Source organism: Schistocerca americana, chromosome 2 (assembly GCF_021461395.2).
Source record: "Schistocerca americana isolate TAMUIC-IGC-003095 chromosome 2, iqSchAmer2.1, whole genome shotgun sequence".
Lineage (NCBI taxonomy): Eukaryota > Metazoa > Arthropoda > Insecta > Orthoptera > Acrididae > Schistocerca > Schistocerca americana.
The window spans coordinates 450,162,320-450,187,910 of record NC_060120.1 but is presented as its reverse complement, the minus strand read 5'-3'; the positions used below and the strand labels follow the sequence as shown (position 1 = coordinate 450,187,910).

General features: G+C 43.9%; 1 protein-coding gene across 1 annotated transcript in view; it reads right to left on the bottom strand.

Moving 5' to 3' along the window:
- The window catches only part of LOC124594086 (sialin-like), a 287,657-nt gene that overhangs the window by 45,131 nt on the left and 216,935 nt on the right, over positions 1 to 25,591 (bottom strand). Inside the window, exons 6-7 of the mRNA XM_047132436.1 lie at positions 22,750 to 22,896; positions 3,574 to 3,706 (exon numbers count right to left, since the gene is read on the bottom strand). Of these exons, the coding sequence (XP_046988392.1) occupies positions 3,574 to 3,706; positions 22,750 to 22,896 (280 nt within the window). The remainder of the gene's footprint in view (positions 1 to 3,573; positions 3,707 to 22,749; positions 22,897 to 25,591) is intronic.

Sequence of the window (25,591 nt, the reverse complement as noted above, 5' to 3'; positions counted from 1 at the left end):
TCGCAATGATGCATTCTTCAGTTACCTGAGTGTGGATTTAAATTTTGTGCGTGTAACGCGGTTACGAGTTTTCTGAGGTCTATGAATCGAAGATAATATTGTTTGGCTTCATCGATCGGTCTGAAGCTATTTGAGTCGTGGTTGCGGTTATGGTGCATTAGTAGCACAGCACGCCTATAAAGTGGGTGCTGTGATTAATCTTAAAAGCTGACGAAGGCGTTTTCTGAGGCATAGATAGAGTAATGGTCGTGAATGTATTGGACAGATCTGGTATTTGAGGTGATACGTGAATATAATTTTGTGGATACTGAATTATTTTACTGTCGAGCGGAGTTCTCGGAGATTTTACTGTAACATCCAGACCGTCGTCTTTTTCTTTTATTTTGATAAAGCTTACCCCACTCGCGTTTGCGACAGTAACGTTTCGTTTTGATCGAGACTCTAGCTGAACCACATTTAAGCGGAATTCCACTGCAACCATTATCCCTGTACTTAATAATGACGAGTGACACTTTCATTCACGTTTTGTTAGTGGCATCGCAGATCGCTAACACCTGAAGTGGTTGCGAATTTCACAGTATCCGTTTTAAATTGAGTTAAAAACTGGTGTTAGCACCTAGGATTTTTGTTTGATTTTTTTTTTATTATTACTTCAGTTTTGTTTCTCACTCCATCACCCGTTGGCGTTTGTCTCTGTAAGTGGTTAGTAAAGAGAAGAAAATATATTGTTATTTTGTTTTAAAGTCAAAACCTAGACCCCGCGTTCTCGTTTAGGCCAGAGTTACTAAGTAACTGCTATTTGAGAGAAATCATTCATTATGACAGAAGCAAGCGAGATCTTAAACTGTGCAATATTAACAAATAGAAGAGAGCTGTCGAAGTGAGAGATTCTTGAGTGAAAAGTGAACGTAAGATAAGTAATCCAAAGTATTTACGAAGAAAAGAGTTTTCTCAGGGTAATTTAACTGATAAAAATCGTAATAAAATAATTTGATCTATAGTTTGTACTTAAAAGGATGTAAGAGTGAGTTATTTACTTAAAAATACAGAAAATGCGAAGGAATGGTTTAATTTTGTTCTAAGGTTGAAAGTTTACAAACGCAGTTTCGTAACGCAAAGGCAGAGACGTTGTTTATATTATAGACGTGTGTTGCCGTAGAAGCAAAATAGATCGCTGATTGTACCCATCACAAAATTCATACATTTGGAACATATTTTGGATGTTTGGTGAAGGTGCTATGTGTAAGTAAGAAGGTTGCAAAATATGTCAATCTTTACTGTGATTTTACCAAAAACCCATCAGCGAAGCGAGCGCATTGAAGGTCTGTGACTTACATTAAAGAGCGGTCTCATGTATGTATTGGTAGTAATGATTCTTGGCTACCCTAAAAGGTTAAGAATAAGAAAATTAAATTAATTCTCTTATAGAAAAGTTCTAGAGAGCTACCTCTTCATACGTGTTTAGACAAAATAATTGCAGATTAATTTCGATAAATTAATTGTATTTAATCTTTGATGATCTTACTGGACAGTACGTAGTTACATAGTCCCGTTAGTGTGTTGACATCATTTTGGGGGAACAACCAATTAAAAGTCACCGCTATTGACCTTAACATCCTAATAATACATAACGCAAAGGCATTTAGAGATTATATCGATAACAATGTACGCAGATAGCTGCCTTTTGTTTGCTCAATTGCAGTTCCCCAGAACCGGAACTTCTGTGTAGCGAGAGCGTTACCTCTGCGTTCCTTCACATTAACAATCATGATTCTTAAGATTATTTAAAAATTCTTTCTCATTTTCTCCTCGTATTGTGGGCGGGGGTTGTGTCTGCATGTAATAGAACTAGTTACATGAAGTTATATACTGCTATTCCAGCACAGGCGACATCCACTGCAAATGAATTTTCTTTAATGAACCATATTGTGGTAATGAATCCGAAGCGTTTCGAAAGTATACAGCTCATGTTCCATTTGTGTATCTGTGTCTAAAGAGAGTATGACAATACCGTTGCATTTAATATGCAGGATGAACAGAGGAACAAAATAGCGACAGTCTCCAAGAAATGTGTAATAATTCCAATTCCAAAGAAGGCAGGTGCGAATGTTACCGAACCATCCTTATTTGTCATACTTGTGTGTTTATTTAATGAACAGTTTGCTATTTTTCCAGTAACTTCATTTAAATGTTCATCGTAAGTTCTATTAAAAAACTCTGCTAATATAAAACTGGTCAATGGCATGTGTTAGCGAACACCACAATTGTAAAGAGAACCAGAAGATGTTTCTGTCAAGAGGGCATAAATAATTTTTTAAATAATTAACAACAGTCTGTTGTCATTTATCGTGAGCGCACTTGAGCAAGGGCACTGGGTTATTTATTTATGGGCAAACCGTTATTTATATTTATTGTGAATGATTTAAGTGTGGCTGAATGTTAATAACATTTCTTTATTTAAATATTGTTGAAATTTATTAGCATAGTGCGGGAAAGTGTTCAACTTAAATCATTTCTGGACAGCTTACGGACGATGTAAATTTGGTGGGGATAGCCTTCAGCCAATGGAAAAACATAAATAGTGGAACCATGTGGGGGTCAAGTGGAGACTGTGACTTCTCGAGTGAAGAGCTCAAGGGAGCGATTCGGAACACTTTATATCGAGTTCTGGAAGCAGGCACGCCCGTCTAGAGTAATGTACGTGATTGAGTCGTGATTGTTTCTGGGCAGTAAACGGCCGCTATAGTATTCTAACTTTTAAAGAGACTTTGTATTTCGAGAGGTTTGAATGTGCTCCAAATAGGACTCTAACTTTTGATGCTCGATTTACAGAACTGAGAACAGACAGAGAATGAGTTACTATTCTTCATCCTGCGTATGTTAATTGTGAATCATCCTGTTGAACTCTGATCTATTTTGAGCTGGTGAATTGTGCTCGCGAATTGTCTCAGTTTTTGCGAGTCTTTGATGATTGGGATTTTTCTACCTTTCTCGTAACACTACTGACTTATATCATTAGTAAGGAAGATGTAATGTGCAGATTGACAATAGCAAGAAAAGCTTTTCTGTAAAAGAGAAAGTTTTAAATATAAGATATATATTCAAGTGTTAGCAAGACTTTTCTGAAGTATTTGTTGGAGTGTAGCTTTCTACAGATGCTAAACCTAAACGATAAAGTATTAAGTAACTGAATAGAAGCTTTAGTACGACAACTAATAAAGAGGTACTACATCTTAGTGTGAGAGAAGAAATTTTTGCCTTTCGTTGAGTAAAAGAAGACATTGGTTGCCTGAGCACATCTCGAGGCATAACATTGTCGGTTTGGTGTCGGAGGGAAATGTGAAGAGTAAAAACTATGGAGGGAGGGCAACGTGTTACTACAGCAAGCTGGTTCAAATGGATGTAGGTTGCAGCTGTTTTGCAGAGATGAAGAGGCTTGTACAGGGCAAACTAGCTGCGTCAAGCCAGTCTGTGGGGAGGAAAGGGAACTGATAGTTCATTGCGGAAGGAGAATGCGGGAGTTGGCGTGCCGGCAAGTGCGTGTGATGCGCGGGAGCGCGCTGCGACACTCACAGACGAAGGTGGCGATGCGGCGTACGACGGTGTGTGTGGCGCGTCCGGAGCTCAGCAGGAAGTCCGAGAGGCGCGAGAAACCGTAGCCGAACAGAGTCCGCAGGATGTGCGGCAGCCCCGACAGCATGCCCGTCTGCAACACCACCATCGCTGAAACGTCCCCTTGGAAAAATTATAAATGACTGTGCTTAAACTGACACACAATAATTTTAGCGCAACGCAATCTGACTTTCAGTAATCCCTACAAAAGAATGGCCCTGACTAACAATAACATATACCTTTCATGAATTCTTACCTCACAAAAATCTTCGTTACTCGAACTACCGCAATACAGCGAGCGCCAATACTGCCAGCTAAATAAAAGATTCTAACTACTGAAGGCACTAACTACTGATAGGCATAGTTAGCAAATGAAACATTTTGATAGAGGAAAAACAATGTATTTACCTTAATATTGTTCAAAAGTCATATTATATATATCAGTTCATGACATCGAGTCTTACAAATTTACTGTCTCTGTCCAGATCATCCGCTCTCAAAATTCCGCCATCTCTCTCCCCACATCCACCACTGCTGGCGGCTCAACTCCAATTGCGCAACGCCACGCGCTGTTAACATCCAGCTGCCCAACACTACAATAGCCAACAACAATGGAAACTGGCCGGTCACGGGCATTTTCGTTACTGATGAGCGGTTTTGGAATTCCAGTTCGGCCTACGATTCGCTGCATCTGGAGATCCCTTCACGTTGTTTAGGCGTTGACAGGGTTCGCGAGTGCGGCGTTCGGTTCGGTAGTGACTTTTGCAGCTGTCGTCCTCTCATTTCTCATCACAATCTTCTTCAAAGACCATCCGTCACGATCACTCAACACACACTTTCGTCTGCGTTGTGACTTAGCGTATCATGTTGTTCCGCTTTCCCTGTGCGCTGTACAAATGTTTGATGCGGCTCCTCTTGCAACACCAAACATTTCGGCTACTTCGGTTATGGAAGCGCCTACCATCCGGGCACCAGCAATTTGCCCACGTCCGAATTCATTTTGCTCCGCCATAACGCACTCACAACTACACAGAACATTCCTCTGACCATTTGCAACGTATTGAAGAAGTTGCATAAGTGCCGGTCGTCGTCAGATACAACGGCACAAGCTGCAGGCTTGGCTAGCGTCTGCATTTACGTTCAAGCTTGCATTTCTCGCCGTGTTTCCATATTTTTTGTCCAATCCTGTAAACTTCAAGATTTCTACCTCCATTGGTCCTTGTGTACTGAAAAAAATGAAGGATTTAGAGGTCTACTTTTGATTAAAACATTTGTTTGTATTGACTATGTCATGACTAACGAAAATTTGCGCAGCATTCGGATTGAAACTGGATTTACTTCTTTAAGTAGGCAATGTCCTTAATACAATGTCTCCATTGCCGAATGGTTACCGACAGTACCTCTTCAGAGTTTTATGAGGTAGGGAGGTCCACAACTAGGAGTGCCTTGCGAGACCAAATGAGGAGCTGCTTGAATTAAGAAACAGAAGCATCATCTGCGTTGATGGACTGGCAGTAACGGCTGGAGGGAATGGCCTAGTGCTGATCACATGCCCCACGATTATACCCTAATGGGGAAAAAATCACACCGCCAAAAACTAATGAATGTAATTGTAATGAAATTTCAGGAATAAATTTGTCTAGGTAATATATTTAAGTGAGTAACACTGGAAGATCACACGTTCATGTAAGCGCGAGATACGCCATTACGAATGTGAAATGCTGGTTCATTAATAACCGGTGTAGCTGCCGGAATGTTTCAGGCATGTATGCTGACGTGCATGCATTATGTTGTACTGGTGATGCATTATGTTGTACAAGTGCCGGATGTCAGTTAGTGGAATGGAATCCAGTGCCTGTTGCACTTGGTCAGTCACTACGCGGGCGGTTAATGCTGTTTGCGGATGACGCTGGAGTTGTCGCCCGATGAAATCCTACATGTGCTCGATTGGAGACAGGTCTGGTGATTGAGCAGACAATACGTCGACACGCTGTAGAACATGTTGTGTTGCAATAGCGGTAAGTGGACAAACGTTATCCTGTTGGAGAACACCCCTTGGATCGCTGTTCATAAATGGCAGCCGGCCGGTGTGGCCGTGCGGTTCCAGGCGCTTCAGTCTGGAACCGCGCGACCGCTACGGTCGCAGGTTCGAATCCTGCCTCGGGCATGGATGTGTGTGATGTCCTTAGGTTAGTTAGGTTTAAGTAATTCTAAGTTCTGGGTGACTGATGATCACAGATGTTAAGTCCCATAGTGCTCAGAGCAATTTGAACCATAAATGGCCGCACAACAGGTCGAATCATTAGACTGACGTACAAATTTTCGGTCACGGTGCGTGGAACAACCACAAGTGTGCTCCTGCTGTCATACTTAATTGCACCCCAGACCATAACTCCAGGTGTAGGTCCAGTGTGTCTAACACGCAGACAGGGTGGGGTGCGGGTCCTCAACTGGGCTCCTTCTAACCAACACACGGCCACCACTGGCACCCAGACATAACCAGATTTCATCAGAAACACCAAAAAAATCTCCACCCTTGCATTCCAGTGAGCTATCGCTTGACACCACAGAAGTCGCAAATGGCTGTGTTTTGGTGTCAGTGGGATACTGAAGAAAAGATGTCTCGCTCGGAGCTGTCCTTGAAGTAACCGATATGTAACCGTTCGTTGTGTCACTATGAACCACCCGCTGCTTAAATTGCTGCTGAAGATGCAGCATGATGCGCCAGAGCCGTACGCCGAACACGATTGTCTTCCCTCTCGGTAGTGTCACGTGGCGATCTGGAGCTCTGTCTTCTTGCGACTGTACATTCTCGTCACCACCTCTGCCATCAATCGTGCACATTGGCTACATTCCTTCCAAGTCTTTCTGCAAAAACGCAGAAGGAACATCCAGCTTCTGGTAGCCCTATTACACGACCTCGTTCAAACTCAGTGAGGTATTGATAATGGCATCTTTGTCGCCGCAAAGGCATTTTTGATTAAGATGAACTTACCACGTTCAATCTCAAATATAACTAATTCCCAAGTCCGTTACAGCCAGCATTTGAAGCAAATCCGATTTACATCCTCCTATTGGCGCTTCTAGTGCCACTGTTATGAGACTGGCACGAAATTTGAATAGACATCATCTTTCAGATATAGAAACACACCTACCGACTTTCGCTTATGTCGCACAACTCCTTCTTGCTGTTGCGATGTTTCTCCATCTGTCTAAATCGCTCCTCGTGCTGCGTTGTAGGCAGCAGTTTGCCAGTCAGAACAAGCCTACGTAGTGATCCCTACGTTGTGTTTACGTTTAATTCCCTTAACGCTAGAACACTAAAGGGGGGATAACGTTACACTGTTACTAAACCATCGTAAATTTTACTACTCCATATTTTATTTAAAGGAAGTTATAATTTATAGCTTGTGTTCTAGTCAGCTCCAATTATAAGGTCTCTAGTGATGTGACACGTACATAATATGTGGTGTCACCGCCAGACACCACACTTGCTAGGTGGTAGCCTTTAAATCGGCCGCGGTCCGTTAGTATACGTCGGACTCGCGTGTCGCCACTATCAGTGATTGCAGACCCAGCGCCGCCACACGGCAGGTCTAGAGAGACTTCCTAGCACTCGGCCCAGTTGTACAACCGACTTTGCTAGCGATGGTTCACTGACAAAATACGCTCCCATTTGCCGAGACGATAGTTAGCATAGCCTTCAGCTACGTCATTTGCTACGACCTAGCAAGGCGCCATTACCAGTTACTATTGATACTGTGCATAATGTACCGTCAAGAGCGACGTTCGCCATTAATGGATTAAAGTTAAGTATTCCACCAGCTACGTTCGTTTTTTTCTAAATTCTAATTTCCTTGTCCTGTTCCAGACCTCACGCCAGCCTGCGTGAGCTAAAACGCGTGCCTTTCGGCTTCCTCTAGTAACACGGTGTTGGCTCTCCTGCCAACCACAACATAATAAGTATAAAATCTCCTAACTGTCCTGTTTTACACCCTATACGGACAATAATAGATTGGCGGGAACCGCGAATTGGTACCAACTGCAATCGTAATTTTTATGTCACTTTGATTGTGTCGTACAAAGCTGCTAAAAGTACTATAGACTATTTTTTTTTAACAATGTTAGTGAAAGTCGTTTTTCAAGTGATTCCGGTAGCGTAAATAGGCGTTTTTCAACCAATCTTTTGCCTGACCCATTTCATTGTCACGTTGAATTTCACATAGTTCGAGAAAAGCCATGAGTTAGACGGGGTATGCCGTATTTGAGGATGATGAGGATGAAACCAATGAAGATACAAGAAGTTAGCTCACCTGTGGCCTCATCGATGACATAATCGATAAGTCATCAGATTACCCAATCCCACCCCCTGTGACGTCATGCGGTGTTGCTAGATTTTCCCCACCCTCTCTGACATAAGCCAATTTGCCAGTGTATAAAATTAGCAGGAATTTTAAAAATGGTGGCAAATTAGGAACTCAGTGGGAAATTCTAAAGAACCCAGTTGTGCTACAGGGGTTTCCCCCCACTCCTTTGACATTACTGTGAAAGTAGGGCTGTTGCGTAAGCGTAATTTTGTGGGAAATTCAAGGTAGCGCATTGGCATATTGGTCGAAGTAGGTTACTTATGCTGAATATAGAATTCAAGATGAACGCTGGATTTTCTTCTGATGTTACTCTGAGAGGAATGCTGTTGTCCTAAATATAAATTGGCAGGAAATCCAAAGTGGTGCATTGTCATGTTGGTGTAAGTAGGTCAGTTGTGCTAAATACAGAATTCAAGACTGGCCACTGCTTTTACCCCTAATGTCTTTACTGTCGAAGTGAGGCTATTGTCCTAAGTATACATCGACGAGTCTCGCGGTTCTAGGCGCTCAGTCCGGAACCGCGCGACTGCTACAGTCGCAGGTTCGAATCCTGCCTCGGGCATGGATGTATGTGACGTCCTTAGGTTAGTTAGGTTTAAGTAGTTCTAAGTTCTAGGGGACTGATGACCACAGATGTTAAGTCCCATGGTGCTCAGAGCCATTTGAACCATACATCTACGAGAAACTCACAATTCAAAATGGTACATTCTGATGCTGGTGAAGGTAGATCACTTGCACTAAGTGTAGAATCCACAATGGCGATCAAAGATGGATGACCTGGAATGCTGGAACAGCTCTATGATCTCAGAATCCAAGATGATGGGACAAAGGACTAGAAACTAGTATGAACCTCCTTGCCGATCTACTAACATGTTTTCCCCAAGCTGCATTCTCACATGTATGGCTATTTATAGCAGTCAAGACATTTGGTGTAATTACAGAATTCTCAGGTTTCCACCTCCAACGTCACACTTTAAGCACTTGTCAATATAAATTAAAGTTTGCTGGGAAATCCAAAATGGCTAACACACATGTGGGAATTTAAGGAGATGGGACCTGGATAAACTGAAAGAACCAGAGGTTGTACAGTGTTTCAGGGAGAGCATAAGGGAAGAATTGACAGAAATGGAGGAAAGAAATACAGTAGAAGAAGAATGGGTAGCTTTGAGGGATGAAATAGTGAAGGCAGCAGAGGATCAAATAGGTAAAAAGACGAGGGCTAGTAGAAACCCTTGGGCAACAGAAGAAATATTGAATTTAATTGATGAAAGGACAAAATATAAAAATGCAGTAAATGAATCAGGCAAAAAGGAATACAAACGTCTCAAAAATGAGATCGACAGGAAGTGCAAAATGGCTAAGCAGGGATGGCTAGAGGACAAATGTAAAGATGTAGAGGCTTATCTCACTAGGGGTAAGATAGATACTGCCTACAGGAAAATTAAAGATACCTTTGGAGAAAAGAGAACCACTTGCATGAATATCAAGAGCTCAGATGGAAAACCAGTTCTAAGCAAAGAATGGAAAGCAGAAAGGTGGAAGGGGTATATAGAGGGTCTATACAAGGGCGATGTACTTGAGGAAAATATTATGGAAATGGGAGAGGATGTAGATGAAGATGAAATGGGAGATATGATACTGCGTGAAGAGTTCGACAGTGCACTGAAAGACCTAAGCCGGAACAAGGCCCCCGGAGTAGACAACATTCCATTAGAACTACTGACAGCCTTGGGAGAGCCAGTCCTGACAAAACTCTACCATCTGGTAAGCAAGATGTATGAGACAGGCGAAATACCATCAGACTTCAAGAATAATATAATAATTCCAATCCCAAAGAAAGCAGGTGTTGACAGATGTGAAAATTACCGAACTATCAGTTTAATAAGTTACAGCTGCAAAATACTAACGCGAATTCTTTATAGACGAATGGAAAAACTGATAGAAGCCGACCTCGGGGATGATCAGTTTGGATTTCGTAGAAATGTTGGAACACGTGAGGCAATACTGTCTCTACGACTTATCTTAGAAGGAAGATTAAGGAAAGGCAAACCTACATTTCTAGCATTTGTAGACTTAGAGAAAGTTTTTGACAATGTTGACTGGAATACTCTCTTTCAAATTCTAAAGGTGGCAGGGGTAAAATACAGGTAGCGAAAGGCTATTTACAATTTGTACAGAAACCTGATGGCAGTTATAAGAGTCGAGGAGTATGAAAGGGAAGCAGTGGTTGGGAAGGGAGTGAGACAGGGTTGTAGCCTCTCCCCGATGCTGTTCAATCTGTATATTGAGCAAGCAATAAAGGAAACAAAAGAAAAGTTCGGAATAGGTATTAAAATCCATGGAGAAGAAATAAAAACTTTGAGGTGGGCCGATGACATAGTAATTCTATCAGAGACAGCAAAGAACGTGGAAGAGCAGTTGAACGGAATGGACAGTGTCTTGAAAGGAGGATATAAGATGAACATCAACAAAAGCAAAACGAGGATAATGGAATGTAGTCGAATTAAGTCGGGTGATGCTGAGGGAATTACATTAGGAAATGAGGCACTAAAAGTAGTAAAGGAGTTTTGCTATTTGGGTAGCAAAATAACTGATGATGGTCGAAGTAGAGAGGATATAAAATGTAGACTAGTAATGGCAAGGAAAGCGTTTCTGAAGAAGAAAAATTTGTTAACATCGAGTATAGATTTAAATGTGAGGAAGTCGTTTCTGAAAATATTTGTTTGGAGTGTAGCCATGTATGGAAGTGAAACGTGGACGATAAATAGTTTAGAAAAGAAGAGAATAGAAGCTTTCGAAATGTGGTGCTACAGAAGAATGCTGAAGATTAGATGGGTAGATCACATAACTAATGAGGAGGTATTGAATAGAATTGAGGAGAAGAGGAGCTTGTGGCACAACTTGACTAGAAGAAGGGATCGGTTGGTAGGACATGTTCTGAGACATCGAGGGATCACAAATTTAGCATTGGAGGGCAGCGTGAAGGGTAAAAATCGTAGAGGAAGACCAAGAGATGAATACACTAAGCAGATTGAGAAGGATGTAGGCTGCAGTAGGTACTGGGAGATGAAGAAGCTTGCACAGGATAGAGTAGCATGGAGAGCTGCATCAAACCAGTCTCAGGACTGAAGACCACAACAACAACAACAACAAAAACACACATGTGATACAGGATTGTGTTATTTCAGCTCAAAAATTTGGAGCCCAAATTTCTTAGGTCACTTATGCTATGCTTAAACAACCCCCCCCCCCTTTCACACACAGTGTAGTCTAATATATGTTTCCTCCCCACATCAATTACGATAAGTTTAAAATAGTGAGAAAGTCAACATAACCCAAGTTTAAAATGACGTGAAGCATGCTGGCTGTTAGAATAGAGCACTTGGCCTAACTTTAAAACTGAAAACCACACTGATGCACGTTACATCGTTGTCATTATCATGTTTGGTAGGAAGAGGATAGGAACAATTGTGGCTTTACTGAGAGAAACACAACACTGGGGAGGATCTCTTCCATGCGCATCGCGAAGCTCGGCATCGTCTGCAACCACCGCTGTGAGGCCGTGTACCAGGGAGCGCTGGGCGCCACCTCCGCCGCCAGAGGCTGCACCACACTGTGTCACATTTTATGGCTGTCGTTAAACTGCCCTAGAGCCCAAACCTGAGGAGCTCACGATGCACCACTGCAGAGAGTCTAGAGCAGTCCGCGACATGTAATACAGTGAGGAACGCAGGCAGATGCTCGCCCATTGTCCGCTAAGACAGGGCGCCACCGACACAGTCAGCTCTCTCCATAAGACGACACAGCTTTCAAATGTATTCCTAAAACTACACGGTTTTACACTTCAACTTACTCCAATTTTAGAACGTAGTGCTAGATGATGATGTCTGGTTTGTGGGGCGCTCAACAGCGCGGTTAACGGCGCCCGTAAAAAGCCCCAATCTTTACGCAGTTCAATCTCGCCACTTGCACGAATGATGATGAAATGTTGAGGACTACACAAACACCCAATCGCCACCCGGAGAAAATCCCTAACCCGGCCGGGAATCGAACCCGGGACCCCGTGATCCAGAGGCAGCCCCGCTAGCCACTAGACGAGCCGCGGACCATTGTGCTAGAGGAAGGCGATGTAATAGTCCTGACATTCCGTAGGTGGAGCAGCCTACACGGACGGCTCTCTGCAGACTGCTGTTCAATTTTCAACTGATAAGCGTTTGGTGTGAGCTAAATATAATCACTAGATGGTTTCGGCATTTCCATGGTTGTATGATGACTTACTACAGCGCATTTAGCGATCTTTGTTGGAGTCTGGTTAACAATTTTTTACATATGAAGGCCGACTGTGATTCTGTATATGTCCGAAAGAACAGACGCCATTTTCATCCTGCAGAGACTATGAATCAAGACCCAACGGAATTAAAGACATTAGCTGGCAGTGAACATTGATTTATATTAATGGAGCAAGCTGAAAGTTTGTGCTGGACAGGGATTTTGCGGCGGCGCGTTTCCTTCCGTCCCTTTTACGACGGACCTGCACCTACCTGTGAACATTGTCTCAGCAGATCATCAGTAGGAAAGCCGAGTGAAACCTATTGTACTTCGACGTGAACAAGGCCGCAATTTAAGTCACTAATCTACGTTTCAGGAGAAAGTTTTCACACAAATGAAAGTTTGGAAATTTTGTCCTCAATTAATATATTCTGAAACTTAGGTGAACAAGTATCACTGCCAAGCTCGTGCTAGTCTTAAGACAGTCACTCATAATCCCTTTCACTCACGTTAGCAAGTTTATGGTGTTGCATTTCCCGAAAACGTAACAGCTACAAAAATACTTATTGTTTTCGATTGATAATTCTCGCCAAATATCAAGACTGTCGGTACCAATTGAAATTTTTACTCTAGGCAAGACCTGAACCAAGGACCTCTCGTTCCTCAGCTGCTCACGCTAACCACGAGACCACGGCGCTCCTGAGCTCTTATTATCCTTGATGCTGCTTATCTTGCACATGGACTACTCAGTTTGTATATTATGTCTATTTTTTCCCTAGTTCCACACAACTTCTTCCTGTTTTCTCCATTGATCTGTGTTCAGTTTTTCAAGGCCTATCCACTGTGCCAACTTATAACTAAATCTGAGGGGGGTGCGATGGGGAGGTTCCCTTGTAAGTAGGCACATGTACCGACCAGTGCGCCATCTAGACACAGGGCCACCACAACTGCACAGACTACCCCAGCGCACCTTCCGCCAGACCAAAATTCTCTACTTACACCATACAATGATGTAGTGCCCCTGCTCAGTGGCCTTATTACTAATGGCGTCTCGCCGATTCCCGTAACGGTTCAAGCTTGGTGTGCGTCTGCACTTTGTGTCTTGATTCATTGTGGCTGCAGGATCAAAATGTTCTTTCGGAGATGTCAGAAATAACAGACACCACATATATAATCACACACAACCTCGGACTCATGAAAATCGGCGAGATGTTGCGAGTAATGAACTTAATAAGCAGGGGCACTATGTCAGTAGTGCGTGGTATAACTTGAGAATTTTGGTATGACGGGAGGTGTACTAGGATAGCCTGTGTGGTCGTGGTGACCACTGTGTCCGGATGGCATAGCGGTCAGTGCATATGTCCAGTAAGCAGGAGACCTGGGTTCATATCCCGATCTGGCACAAATTTTCCATTTGTCCAATTGATATAAATCAATGCCCACTGGCGGCTAATGTCTTTAATTCCTTTTTATCGTTATTCCAATTAGATCAAAGTATGCATCACACATGGTAGGTGTCTGTATTATTATCTCACTAACACCTTTTTATTGTATATGGACAATATGGGTAGCGCAATTGAAGATATGTTTGATAACGTATTGGTGTACCTTTTACATCGATGACTCTGAGCGACGTAAGCCACTGGCAGGTTTCCAAAGACGTAAGCCATGAAATTCACTTAAATTGCACGCACAGAGCGGTATGCCAGTGGAGTCGATGGCAACCTCGAAGAGAAGTGGAGTGCTTGTCAGATTGTTGTCAGAGTATTGCGAAAAAAGTGGAATCGTTTATACTGAAATCGGACGACACGACTTTACATGTAAATGTACTCTAATTTTACAACTGCATGGTTTTTGGCATCTTAGTCTCTGGAATGCGACGCTATTAACATTCAAATGTAAGAAATCTATTTCCAGCGTCTGACATACTCATACATTGGCCTAGCAAAGTTCTCTTGTACGGAGTTCCACACATCATGGTCGCAACCAGCCCCACTTCCACAGTGATATCAGGGTAAAATCCAGTGGTCATCTTGTATTCTATATACTTCCACCAACATGACACTGCACGACGTTGGATATTCCGCCGATTTATACTTAGCCAATAGCCCGTCTTCTACAGTGACATAATAGAAGTGGAAGGGGGGGACTGGAACACTGTAGCAAAATTGGGCTATTTTGAATATCCTGCCAAATTTTGAATTTACCACCAATTTTTTAATTCCCGCCATTTTATACGTAGGGCAATTTGCCGATGTCACAGGAGGTAGGGGCAATCTGGCAACAGCGAATGAAGTCCTAGGGGGAGGGGATGGGAGAATACGATGACTCATTGGTTTAAGTCATTGATAACGTGATAGATGACCTACTTTGGGCCAGTACACACACATTGTACCTATTGATACAATGGGATGAAACACTGGAGTTGCAATATAATAAATATGTCCCATCCAAAACGAAAATTTGTGTCACTGGGTACTGAATTGGTATTTCCTGTTTGTCGTGAGCAGTCGATTTATTTACGTTAATTAGACCTGTTTCACCAAACGTCAGCAACATCAGTGGAATTTTATATTTGTGACAATATGGAAAAATGCGGAAGTTTACGTTGATAATACAATAATTTACCAAATTTTTCATTACTGACCAAATAGTGAAGATTTAATGCTTTTTCTTATGGCAAACATTATCTCTCCTGAGACCCCAATTTTTCCTAGGGTATAGAATGTCCAAATACCTAGGGGAATGCAGCCGGGTGACGTCGACGATAACCGCCGAAACTTCGACAGGCGCACACCTGGCCATTTTCAAGGCATAACTGCAGCAAGTAACCGCTGTGCAAGAGTATTTAAAACATCAGTTTTCAGAGAAACTAGATAACACTCTCACTCACTGTAAACACTAACGCCATCACAAACCAAGGATGAGCGACGTCTTGGGATTGGCTTGACAGTGCTTCATGGTCGAAGTCTGACTGGTAATTCCATACTGTAACTTCTCGGCATTTGGCGAAGTCTGAACGTTTCTGTGGCTCAGTCTACTGCTATATCTCGATGTTCCGTGACAAATCTCGCGGCGAAAGCTTCTGACGACGCAGCTTTGTACGTGCTAAGGAAAGGTTTAAATTTTGCACCGATTCCCAAATGTTTGTTAGTGGTTGATTTTATTAGTTCTGCTAAATAGGTTGTTTTTAAACTACCTCTTGATGCTGCAAAGGACGCTAGAAGGCAGGCATATCATATGTTGACGGAGGCACGGGGAAAGGGGAATGCTACCATTGTTTTGGACGAGCAAGATTATGTTCAAAAGATGCAGTGTTTACTGTCTGATTCAGGGTATTGCGTCATCAATGCTGACCCCACAAAAAGTGTTGAGAGAAAGACTAAAAGCTCCTGAAGGAAAATTCGTTATCGGAGGAGACTATCAAGAGTCTCAATTCTTATTGTGCTTTTCTCCCAAGATTGTATGGCCTTACTAGGTCCACGTCCTCTGTCAGATTGTAACATTGGTGCTCCGACATATCGAGCAGCAAAATATGCTGCAACTCTGTTGAGCCATGTAGTAGGTGGTGCTCACACCGGCAGATTTCTAACGTCGATTATAGGGAATGCGTTTGAATGACTGAGATATTCTAGTAAGTTCTGATGTAGTCCCTCTCTTCACTCGAGTTTCTCTTTCTGATTCACTATGATTGATTGAGGTTTGATTTGGTGCTGAATTAACTAACTTACTTCGACATGTGTTGACTGCCACTTACTTTTTGTTCAATGAGCAGTACAACGAGCAGGAAGATGCAATTGCGATAGGCAGCCCGTTGTCACCTGTTATTGCCTGTTTGATTACGGAAGGCTTCGAGGAGCGTGCCTTGGAGTCGGTGGCTTTGAAAGTTGCCTAGACCACGATACTTTTATTGTTAAAACCTGAATTCAGTTCACCCGAATGTATGTTTGGCGATGGAAGTGGAAAAGGATGGCTGTCTTTCCTTCCTTGATGTGTTGGTCAGGAGTTAGGTTGATGGTACATTGGAACATGTTGTTTATAGGAAGCCTACTCACACTGACATGTATCTGCAGGCTGATAGTTGTCACCATCCTGCCGGCCGGTGTGGTCGTGCGGTTCTAAGCGCGTCAGTTTGGAACCGCGTGACCGCTGCGGTCGCAGGTTCGAATCCTGCCTCGGGCATGGATGTGTGTGATGTCTTTATGTTAGTTAGGTTTAAGTAGTTCTAAGTTCTAGGGGACTGATGACCTCAGTAGTTAAGTCCCATAGTGCTCAGAGCCATTTGAACCATTTGTCACCATCCGGAGGGATACTTCGTATCTTGATTCACAGGGCCGTATCATCTCGGACCCTGAGAATTTGTCAGCTGAATTAGCCCACCTCGAAGTCACCTTTCGGCAGGGATGTTATAGTGAAAGATAGAGCAGATGTGCGTTGCGCTATCGACCAAATGTGCACCGGGTGAGTGATGATAATACCGAAGTGGCACCAAAGTCGACGGCCCTTTTGCCTTATGCAGAGAGCATTTCGATCTGGATTGGTCGAAAATACAAAGTGGAGTATAACAGTCAATAAACCCGCCCCTGCAGAAAATTGTCTTGGCACCGCTCATCCTATGGATTATAACACGGAGATTCTGACAAGCACTTCCGCCTATTGGGATACTGTTAAGGAAACTGTTGACATTAAATTAGAAAGTAACCTTATAAAGAGCGACGGTGTTTTTTGTTTAAATTCTGCATGGAATCCTGCTCTCTCCCTTAATAAAAAACAGACGGCCAGAGATAATGCTACCGCCGGCCGCTGGTGGCCGAGCGGTTCTAGGCGCTTCGCCGGCCGAAGTGGCCGTGCGGTTAAAGGCGCTGCAGTCTGGAACCGCAGGACCGCTACGGTCGCAGGTTCGAATCCTGCCTCGAGCATGGATGTTTGTGATGTCCTTAGGTTAGTTAGGTTTAACTAGTTCTAAGTTCTAGGGGACTAATGACCTCAACAGTTGAGTCCCATAGTGCTCAGAGCCATTTGAACCATTTTTTTCTAGGCGCTTCAGTCTGGAACCGCGCGACCGCTACGGTCGCAGGTTCGAATCCTGCCTCGGGCATGGATGTGTGTGATGTCCTTAGGTTAGTTAGGTTTAAGTAGTTCTAAGTTCTAGGGGACTGATGACCTGAGATGTTAAGTCGCATAGTGCTCAGAGCCATTTGAACCATTTGATAATGCTACCTCTCATGTTGATTCTTAATTTCGCTCTCGATAACTTCTGACATCGGTCGCCTTTGGTTTGGCTAGTCTTTACGGTGTGTGTGAATGTTATCTTTCCGGAATTTCGGCAAAAATCGAAGTTTTAAATTCCCTTGCACAGCGCGTACTTGTTGCAGTTATGCCTTGAAAATGGCAGGGTCTGTTTGTGTCGAAATATCGGCGGTTGTCGAAGACGTCTCCGGTTGCAGTCCCGTAAGTTATTTAAACATTATCTCTCTTATTCCACAACGGTTTGGGATCGCAGTCGGATGTTTTCGTCATTTGTCCACCATATTTATCTGACAACGAGTTAGGTATCTATAGGTGAGCACTAAGGAAACCCGTCCGACTATAGCTGACTCGTGTACAGTACAAATATCGTGACAGAATGTCGATGTCATCCGGATGCAGTCCCGAAACCTCCTACAGTACTCATTACACTGCGAAAACTTCGAGAATTACATTATCTCTCCCGTTCTTTTACCAGCTCATAAGTATTGTAATCAAATCTTCTGAGGCTTTCAGCAGCATTAAATGGTTTCACGTGCTCAAGTACCTCCCGGTTACTGTCAGGTTGTAACTAACGACTGCCGTGAGGTTAACGGCTGCGTTCGTCTTACAAGCCCACGCTACCGGCTGTGACGTCACTGGCCCTTAGTTCCGGGCCATAAAGGCGTTGTTTTCACATCGTGCTCATTGCGGCAGTTCCATTAACACATCTGACTGGGTCCTATGCTGTATACGGCTTTAGTCCATCGTAGCTATTGAGGATAGCAGCAACATTAATTTTGGTGTGTGTGTGAGTTTGTGTATTTGTAACGCTGTCTCAGAAGGCACTTTTCCATCTGGTGTAAAGATACTATCAAATTTACGCTCTGAGACACACAAAAAAGACGCTTTACGAAGGGGTAGATGGGATGTACATGTGCAAATAAACAAATAATCACAATTCCAGAAAAATTGGATGCTGTATTCAAGAGAAACAGGTTCACAAATTAAGCAAGTCAGTAAGACGTTGCGTATTAAGCACTGGAAACACCGTTTGAATGCCTCTGTCGGTGCTGTAATTAGTCGGATACTGCCTCCCCGTCCCCACGGGACCGGTACGTAAGGGACTGAATTTCGCCTCCAGATTCCTCACTCAATCCAGGCTCTCGGAACTTTGCAAGCAGGCTTTCGCGAAATACACTGAGGTGACAAAAAGTCATGGTATAGCAATATGCACGTTTATATGTGGCGGTAGTATCGCGTACACAAGGCGTAAAAGGGCACTGTATTGACGGAGCAGTCATTTCTATTCACGTGGCTCATGTGAAAAGATTCCCGACGTAATTATGGCCGCATGACAGGAATTAACAGACTATGAACGCAGAATGGTAGTTGCAGTTACATCTACATTTATACTCCGCAAGCCACCCAACGGTGTGTGGTGGTGGGCACTTTACGTGCCACTGTCATTACCTCCCTTTCCTGCTCCAGTCGCGTACGGTTCGCGGGAAGAACGACTACCGGAAAGCCCCCGTGCACGCTGGAATCTCTCTAATTTTACATTCGTGGTCTCCTAGGGAGGTATAAGTAGGGGGAAGCAATATATTCGATACCTCATCCAGAAATGCACCCTCTCGAAACCTGGACAGCAAGCTACACCACGATGCACAGCGCCTCTCTTGCAGAGTCTGCCACTTGAGTTTGCTAAACATCTCTGTAACGCTATCACGCTTACCACATAACCCTGTGACAAAACGCGCCGCTCTTCTTTGGATCTTCTCTATCTCCTCCGTCAACCCGACCTGGTACGGACCCCACACTGATGAGCAATACTCAAGTATAGGTGGAACGAGTGTTTTGTAAGCCACCTCCTTTGTTGATGGACTACATTTTTTAAGGACTCTCCCAATGAATCCCAACCTGGCACCCGCCTTACCAACAGTTAATTTTATATGATCATTCCACATCAAATCGTTCCGCAGGCATACTCCCAGATATTTTACAGAAGTAACTGCTACCAGTGTTTGTTCCGCTATCATATAATCATACAATAATGGCTCCTTCTTTCTATGTATTCGCAATACATTACATTTGTCTATGTTAAGGGTTAGTTGCCACTCCCTGCACCAAGTACCTATCCGCTGCAGATCTTCGTGCATATCGCTGCAATTTTATAATGCTGCAACTTCTCTGTATACTAAAGCATCATCCGCGAAAAGCCGCATGGAACTTCCGACACTAGACGCATGTAACACTCCATTTCCGGAATCGTTGAGGAATTCAGTATACCGAGACCCACGGTGTGATGAGTACGCCTAGAATACCAAACTTCAGGCTTTACCTCGCACCACGGACAACACTGGCCGACGGCCTTCGCTTAACGGCCGAAAGCTGTGGCATTTGCGTAGAATTGTCAGTGCTAGTAGACAAGCAGCACTCCGTGAAATAACCTTAGAAATATATGTGGAACGCACCACGAACGTGTCCGTTAGGACAGTGAGGCGAAATTCGGCATTAAGTGGCTATAGCAGCAGAGGACTGACGCGAAAGGCTTTGCTAACAGCTCATGGCCTGCAGCGCCTCTCCTGGGTTCGTGACCATATCGGTTGGACCCTATGCTACTGGAAAACTGTGGCCTGGTCATAGGAGTCCAGATTTCAGTTGATAAGAGCTGATGGTAGGGTTCGAATGTGGCGCAGACTCCACGAAGCCATGGGACCAGATTGTCAACAAAGCACTGTGCAAGCTGGTGGTGGCTCCATAATGGCGTTGGCTGTGTTTACATGGAATGGACTGGGTCCTCTGGTCCAAATGAACCAATCATTGAGTGGAAATGGTAACCTACGGCTACTTGGAGACTATTTGAAGCCACACATGGACTTCATCTTCCCAAGCAACGACGGAATCTTTCTGGATTACAATGCGCCATATCACCTGGTCACAACTGTTCGCGATTGGTTTGGAGAACGTTCTGAACAATTCGAGGAATAGATTTGGCCACCCGGATCGCCCGATATGGATACCAAATGCAAGTGTGTGTGAAACCTTGTGGGACTTAACTGTTAAGGTCATCAGTCCCTAAGCTTACACACTACTTAACTTAAATTATCCTAAGGACACACACCCACACCCGAGGGAGGACTCGAACCTGCACCGGGACCAGCTGCACAGCCAGATGGATCCCATCGAACATTTATGGAACATAATCGACAGCTTAGTTCATGCGCTACATCTTTCACCGGCAACCCTTTCGCAGTTATGGGCGGCTATAGAGGCAGCATGGCTCAATATTTCTGCAGAGGACTTCTAACGACTTGGTGAGTCCACACCACGAAGAGTTGCTACACTACGTCGGGTCAGATGCAATATTAGGAGGTTTCCCATGACTTTCATCACCTCATTGTAGATGGCGTCACCCTTCAGGCGCCTGCCAGTTCAGGTTTCTCGTCATTTCCGCGACGTTCTCCTGTCAGTTAAACAAACCTGTGGGCACCGATGGCGCCCTTCTTTGTTTGTACTCAATATGCCCTGTTAATCCTATTTGGTATACGTCTCGCAGACTTCAGGATTATTTTTTTTGTTTATATTCATTTAAAGTAGGCCAATATATTCGTAAACTATCAATATAGCTAATTAACAGTGGTTAATAAATTTTGTGGTTACAATAAGCGTTCGAAATGCTGATAGCATGCTGCGTGATACACTACTGGCCATTAAAATTCCTACACCACGAAGATGACGTGCTAAAGACGCGAAATTTAACCGACAGGTTGAAGATGCTGTGATATGCAAGTGACTAGCTTTTCAGAGCATTCACACAAGGTTGGCGCCGGTGGCGACACCTACAACGTGTTGACATGAGGAAGATTTCCAACCGATTTCTCATACACAAACTGCAGTTGACCGGCGTTGTCTGGTGAAACGTTGTTGTGATGCCTCGTGTAAGGAGGAGAAATGCGTACCATCACGTTTCCGACTTTGATAAAGGTCGGATTGTAGCCTATCGCGATTGCGGTTTATCGCATCGCGACATTGCTGCTCGCGTGGGTCGACATCCAATGACTGTTAGTAGAATACGGAATCGGTGGGTTCAGAAGGGTAATACGGAACGCCGTGCTGGATCACAACGGCCTCGTATCACTAGCAGTCGAGATGATAGGCATCTTATCCACATGGCTGCAACGGATCGTGCAGCCACGTCTCGATCCCTGAGTCAAGAGATGGGGACGTTTGCAAGACAACAACCATCTGCACGAACAGTTCGACGACGTTTGCAGCAGCATCGACTATCAGCTCGGAGACCATGGGTGCGGTTACCCTTGACGCTTCATCACAGAAAGGAGCGCCTGCGATGCTGTACTCAACGACGAACCTGGGTGCACGAATGGCAAAACGTCATTTTTTCGGATGAATCCAGGTTCTGTTTACAGCATCATGATGGTCGCATCCGTGTTTGGCGACATCGCGGTGAACGCAAATTGGAAGTGTGTATTCGTCATCACCATACTGGCGTATCACCCGGCGTGATGGTATGGGGTGCCATTGGTTACACGTGCCGGTCACCTCTTGTTCGCACTGACGGTACTTTGAACAGTGGGCGGTACATTTCAGATGTGTTACGACCCGTTGCTCTACCCTTCATTCGATCCCTACGAAACCCTACGTTTCAGCAGGATAGTGCACGACCGCATGTTGCAGGTCCTGTACGGGCGTTTCTGGATACAAATAATGATCGACTGCTGTCCTGGCCAGCACATTCTCCAGATCGCTCACCAATTGAAAACGTCTGATCAATGGTGGTCGAGCAACTGGCTCGTCACAATACGCCAGTCACTACTCTTGATGAATTGTGTATCGTGTTGAAGCTGCATGGGGAGCTGTACCTGTACATGCCATCCAAGCTCTGACTCAATGCCCAGGCGTATCAAGGCCGTTGTTACGTCCAGAGGTGGTTGTTCTGGGCACAGATTTCTCAGGATTTATGCACCCAAATTGCGTGAAAATGTAATCACATGTCAGTTCTAGTATAATATATTTGTCCAATGAATACCCGTTTATCATCTGCATTTCTTCTTGGTGTAGCAATTTTAATGGCCAGTAGTGTATATGAAAAACTATGTGGGAAAAAACACTTTTAGTAATGCAGCACTTAATTAGGAAGAAATATCATTGTTAACGGCCGTATTCTCACACTGGAACGTTTAATGGATGGGGACAAACCACAGTATGTGCGAGAACAAAGAGTAGGCTAGTTGAGAGCGGTGCAGCGCCTTACCATGCCCATGTCCCAGCCGTGGATGTACTTGAAGTAGGTGGGCGCCTGCGTCATGAGGGTGAAGATGCCCATGTTGCTGGCCCAGTGCACCACCACCGTCAGCCACAGCGGCCACGACGTCGCGATGCTGGCCCACGGCGTCCGCGGCTGCAACACGCCCATCCCGTCAGTAGACTGACCGCTATCGTTATGCAGACTGTGTCTAAAGAATACGGCGAAAGATATGATATCGGAAGAAAGCGACTACTAAGGTGCCTGCGTTTGCTGCACATGTGTCGAGTGAAAATCCCACTGCTAACCGCTGAAGGGGAAACTAATAGATGGAAATAGTACTCTGATCGCCTGTATGAGCAGGAGGACGTGTATGCTTACGTGATAGTAGAAGTAATGGGCTTCGATCCGAGAGACACAGGGGACTCGGTATCTCACAGTTCGGCAGAGCTTTGGAGGACTTGCGAACAACCAGGTCTAATTAGAGGATAGATTAGCACCCAACGGGAACTTCTAAAACCTTTCGAGGAAGTGGCACGTCTGTGTATAGAATTTATGAGGCAGGAGACATGCCATCGGACTTATGGAAAAATATCGAACGAACAATCTCCAAAATGGCATGGACGAATAAATGTTTGACATCTCAAACACTGAACAGAGTAATATACACCAGAATGAAAAGAAATTGAGGATCTGTTAAATGACGGTCAGTTTGACTTTAGGAAATCTAATAGTATTCATATCGGAATTGAAGTTACACTACTTAATGGCAGCAAGACTTAAGAAAATTCATTATATCTTCACAAACTTTCAACAACCTAACCTGGAGAAACATATTTTAAATTCTGATAAAAATCAGGTGTAATCTGTAAGTCAAAAAGAATAATATCCAAGACGTGCGAGAACGAAGAGGGGAAAATGGCAGTCTTTAGGATATTCGTGATCATTAAAGTGCCTGCCTCTGAGAGGGGAAGGTGCGCCGGTCCCAGTTCGTATTCACCCGGCTGATTAACGCCGAGGGCAGGTGTGCCGGCCAGCTTGTGTGTGGTTTTTAGGCTGTTTTCCACGTCACACTAGCTCAATACCGGCTAGTACCCAAGACCCGCTTCAAATACACGCTATTTAAATTTTCAGAACATTTTCTCACACTTTCGGATAGAACTGACTCTAGACGCAGACATGTGGGTGCACTAATTATGTCTTGGGCGATGAATAGGAGACTGATGACCGTAGATGTCCAGTCTCCTTAAACCCATAACCAGCAGCAGCAGGGGCAGCAGAAGGGAAAGTAAGAATGGAAGGTTCCACGGAGAAATGCTTGCCTTCAAAAGGGTATAACTGAAGTAGGTAGTCTTTCTCTTCTATATTCAACCTTTATATTTTTGCACATTTTACTGCCTTAGGTGCGCCGACTATTGTCAAACCATAAAGAATACTAAAATTTGTAAATGGAAACGAACTGTAGCACATCTTGCAAATATGCTGCCATTTACTTATACAGGGTGTTACAAAAAGGTACGGCCAAACTTTCAGGAAACATTCCTCACACACAAATAAAGAAAAGATGTTAAGTGCACATGTGTCCGGAAACGTTTAGTTTCCATGTTAGAGCTCATTTTAGTTTCGTCAGTATGTACTGTACTTCATCGATTCACAATCAACATGTGTGGGCTGACGAGAATCCGCACGCAATTGTGCAACCACGTCATCAACACAGATTTTCTGTGAACGTTTGGGCAGGCATTGTTGGTGATGTCTTGATTGGGCCCCACGTTTTTCCACCTACGCTCAATGGAGGATGTTATCATGATTTCATACGGGATACTCTACCTGTGCTGCTAGAACATGTGCCTTTACAAGTACGACACAACATGTGGTTCATGCACGATGGAGCTCCTGCACATTTCAGTCGAAGTGTTCGTACGCTTCTCAACAACAGATTCGGTGACCGATGGATTGGTAGAGGCGGACCAATTCCATGGCCTCCACGCTCTCCTGACCTCAACCCTCTTGACTTTCATTTATGGGGGCATTTGAAAGCTCTTGTCTACGCAACCCCGGTACCAAATGTAGAGAATCTTCGTGCTCGTATTGTGGACGGCTGTGATACAATACGCCATTCTCCAGGGCTGCATCAGCGCATAAGGGATTCCATGCGACGGAGGGTGGATGCATGTATCCTCGCTAACGGAGGACATTTTGAACATTTCCTGTAACAAAGTGTTTGAAGTCACTCTGGTACGTTCTGTTGCTGTGTGTTTCCATTTCATGATTAATGTGATTTGAAGAGAAGTAATAAAATGAGCTCTAACATGGAAAGTAAGCGTTTCCGGACACATGTCCACATAACATATTTTCTTTCTTTGTGTGTGAGGAACGTTTCCTGAAAGTTTGGCCGTACCTTTTTGTAACACCCTGTATATGATACCTTGTTCTAGCTAAACATGCAATAATGGCTTAAGAAGCCGAAACTTAGAACTAAGAAGTGTCTAAATAAATACAACCTACGTGGGAAAACACCGTCTTCATACAACATTCTTATTGCCTCAGTGTGCGCTATCGTAGGAGACAAAAACTTCGAAGTTTGTCGATGACATTGTAGTTCTAACAGAGACGGCAGAGGACATGGAAGGTCAGTTAAGTGTAATCGGTAACTTCTTGAAAGGAGGCTCAATATCAACAGAACACAAGAAGCCTAATGAAATGCCGTGCAATTAAAAAGAGGCCATTCTGAGAGAATAAGATATGGAAATGAAAGATGAGAGTCAGTTGATGAGTTTTGTTATTTGAACAGCCATATAACTGACGATGACTGAAGTGATTAGGAAATCATATGCTGCCTGCCAATAAC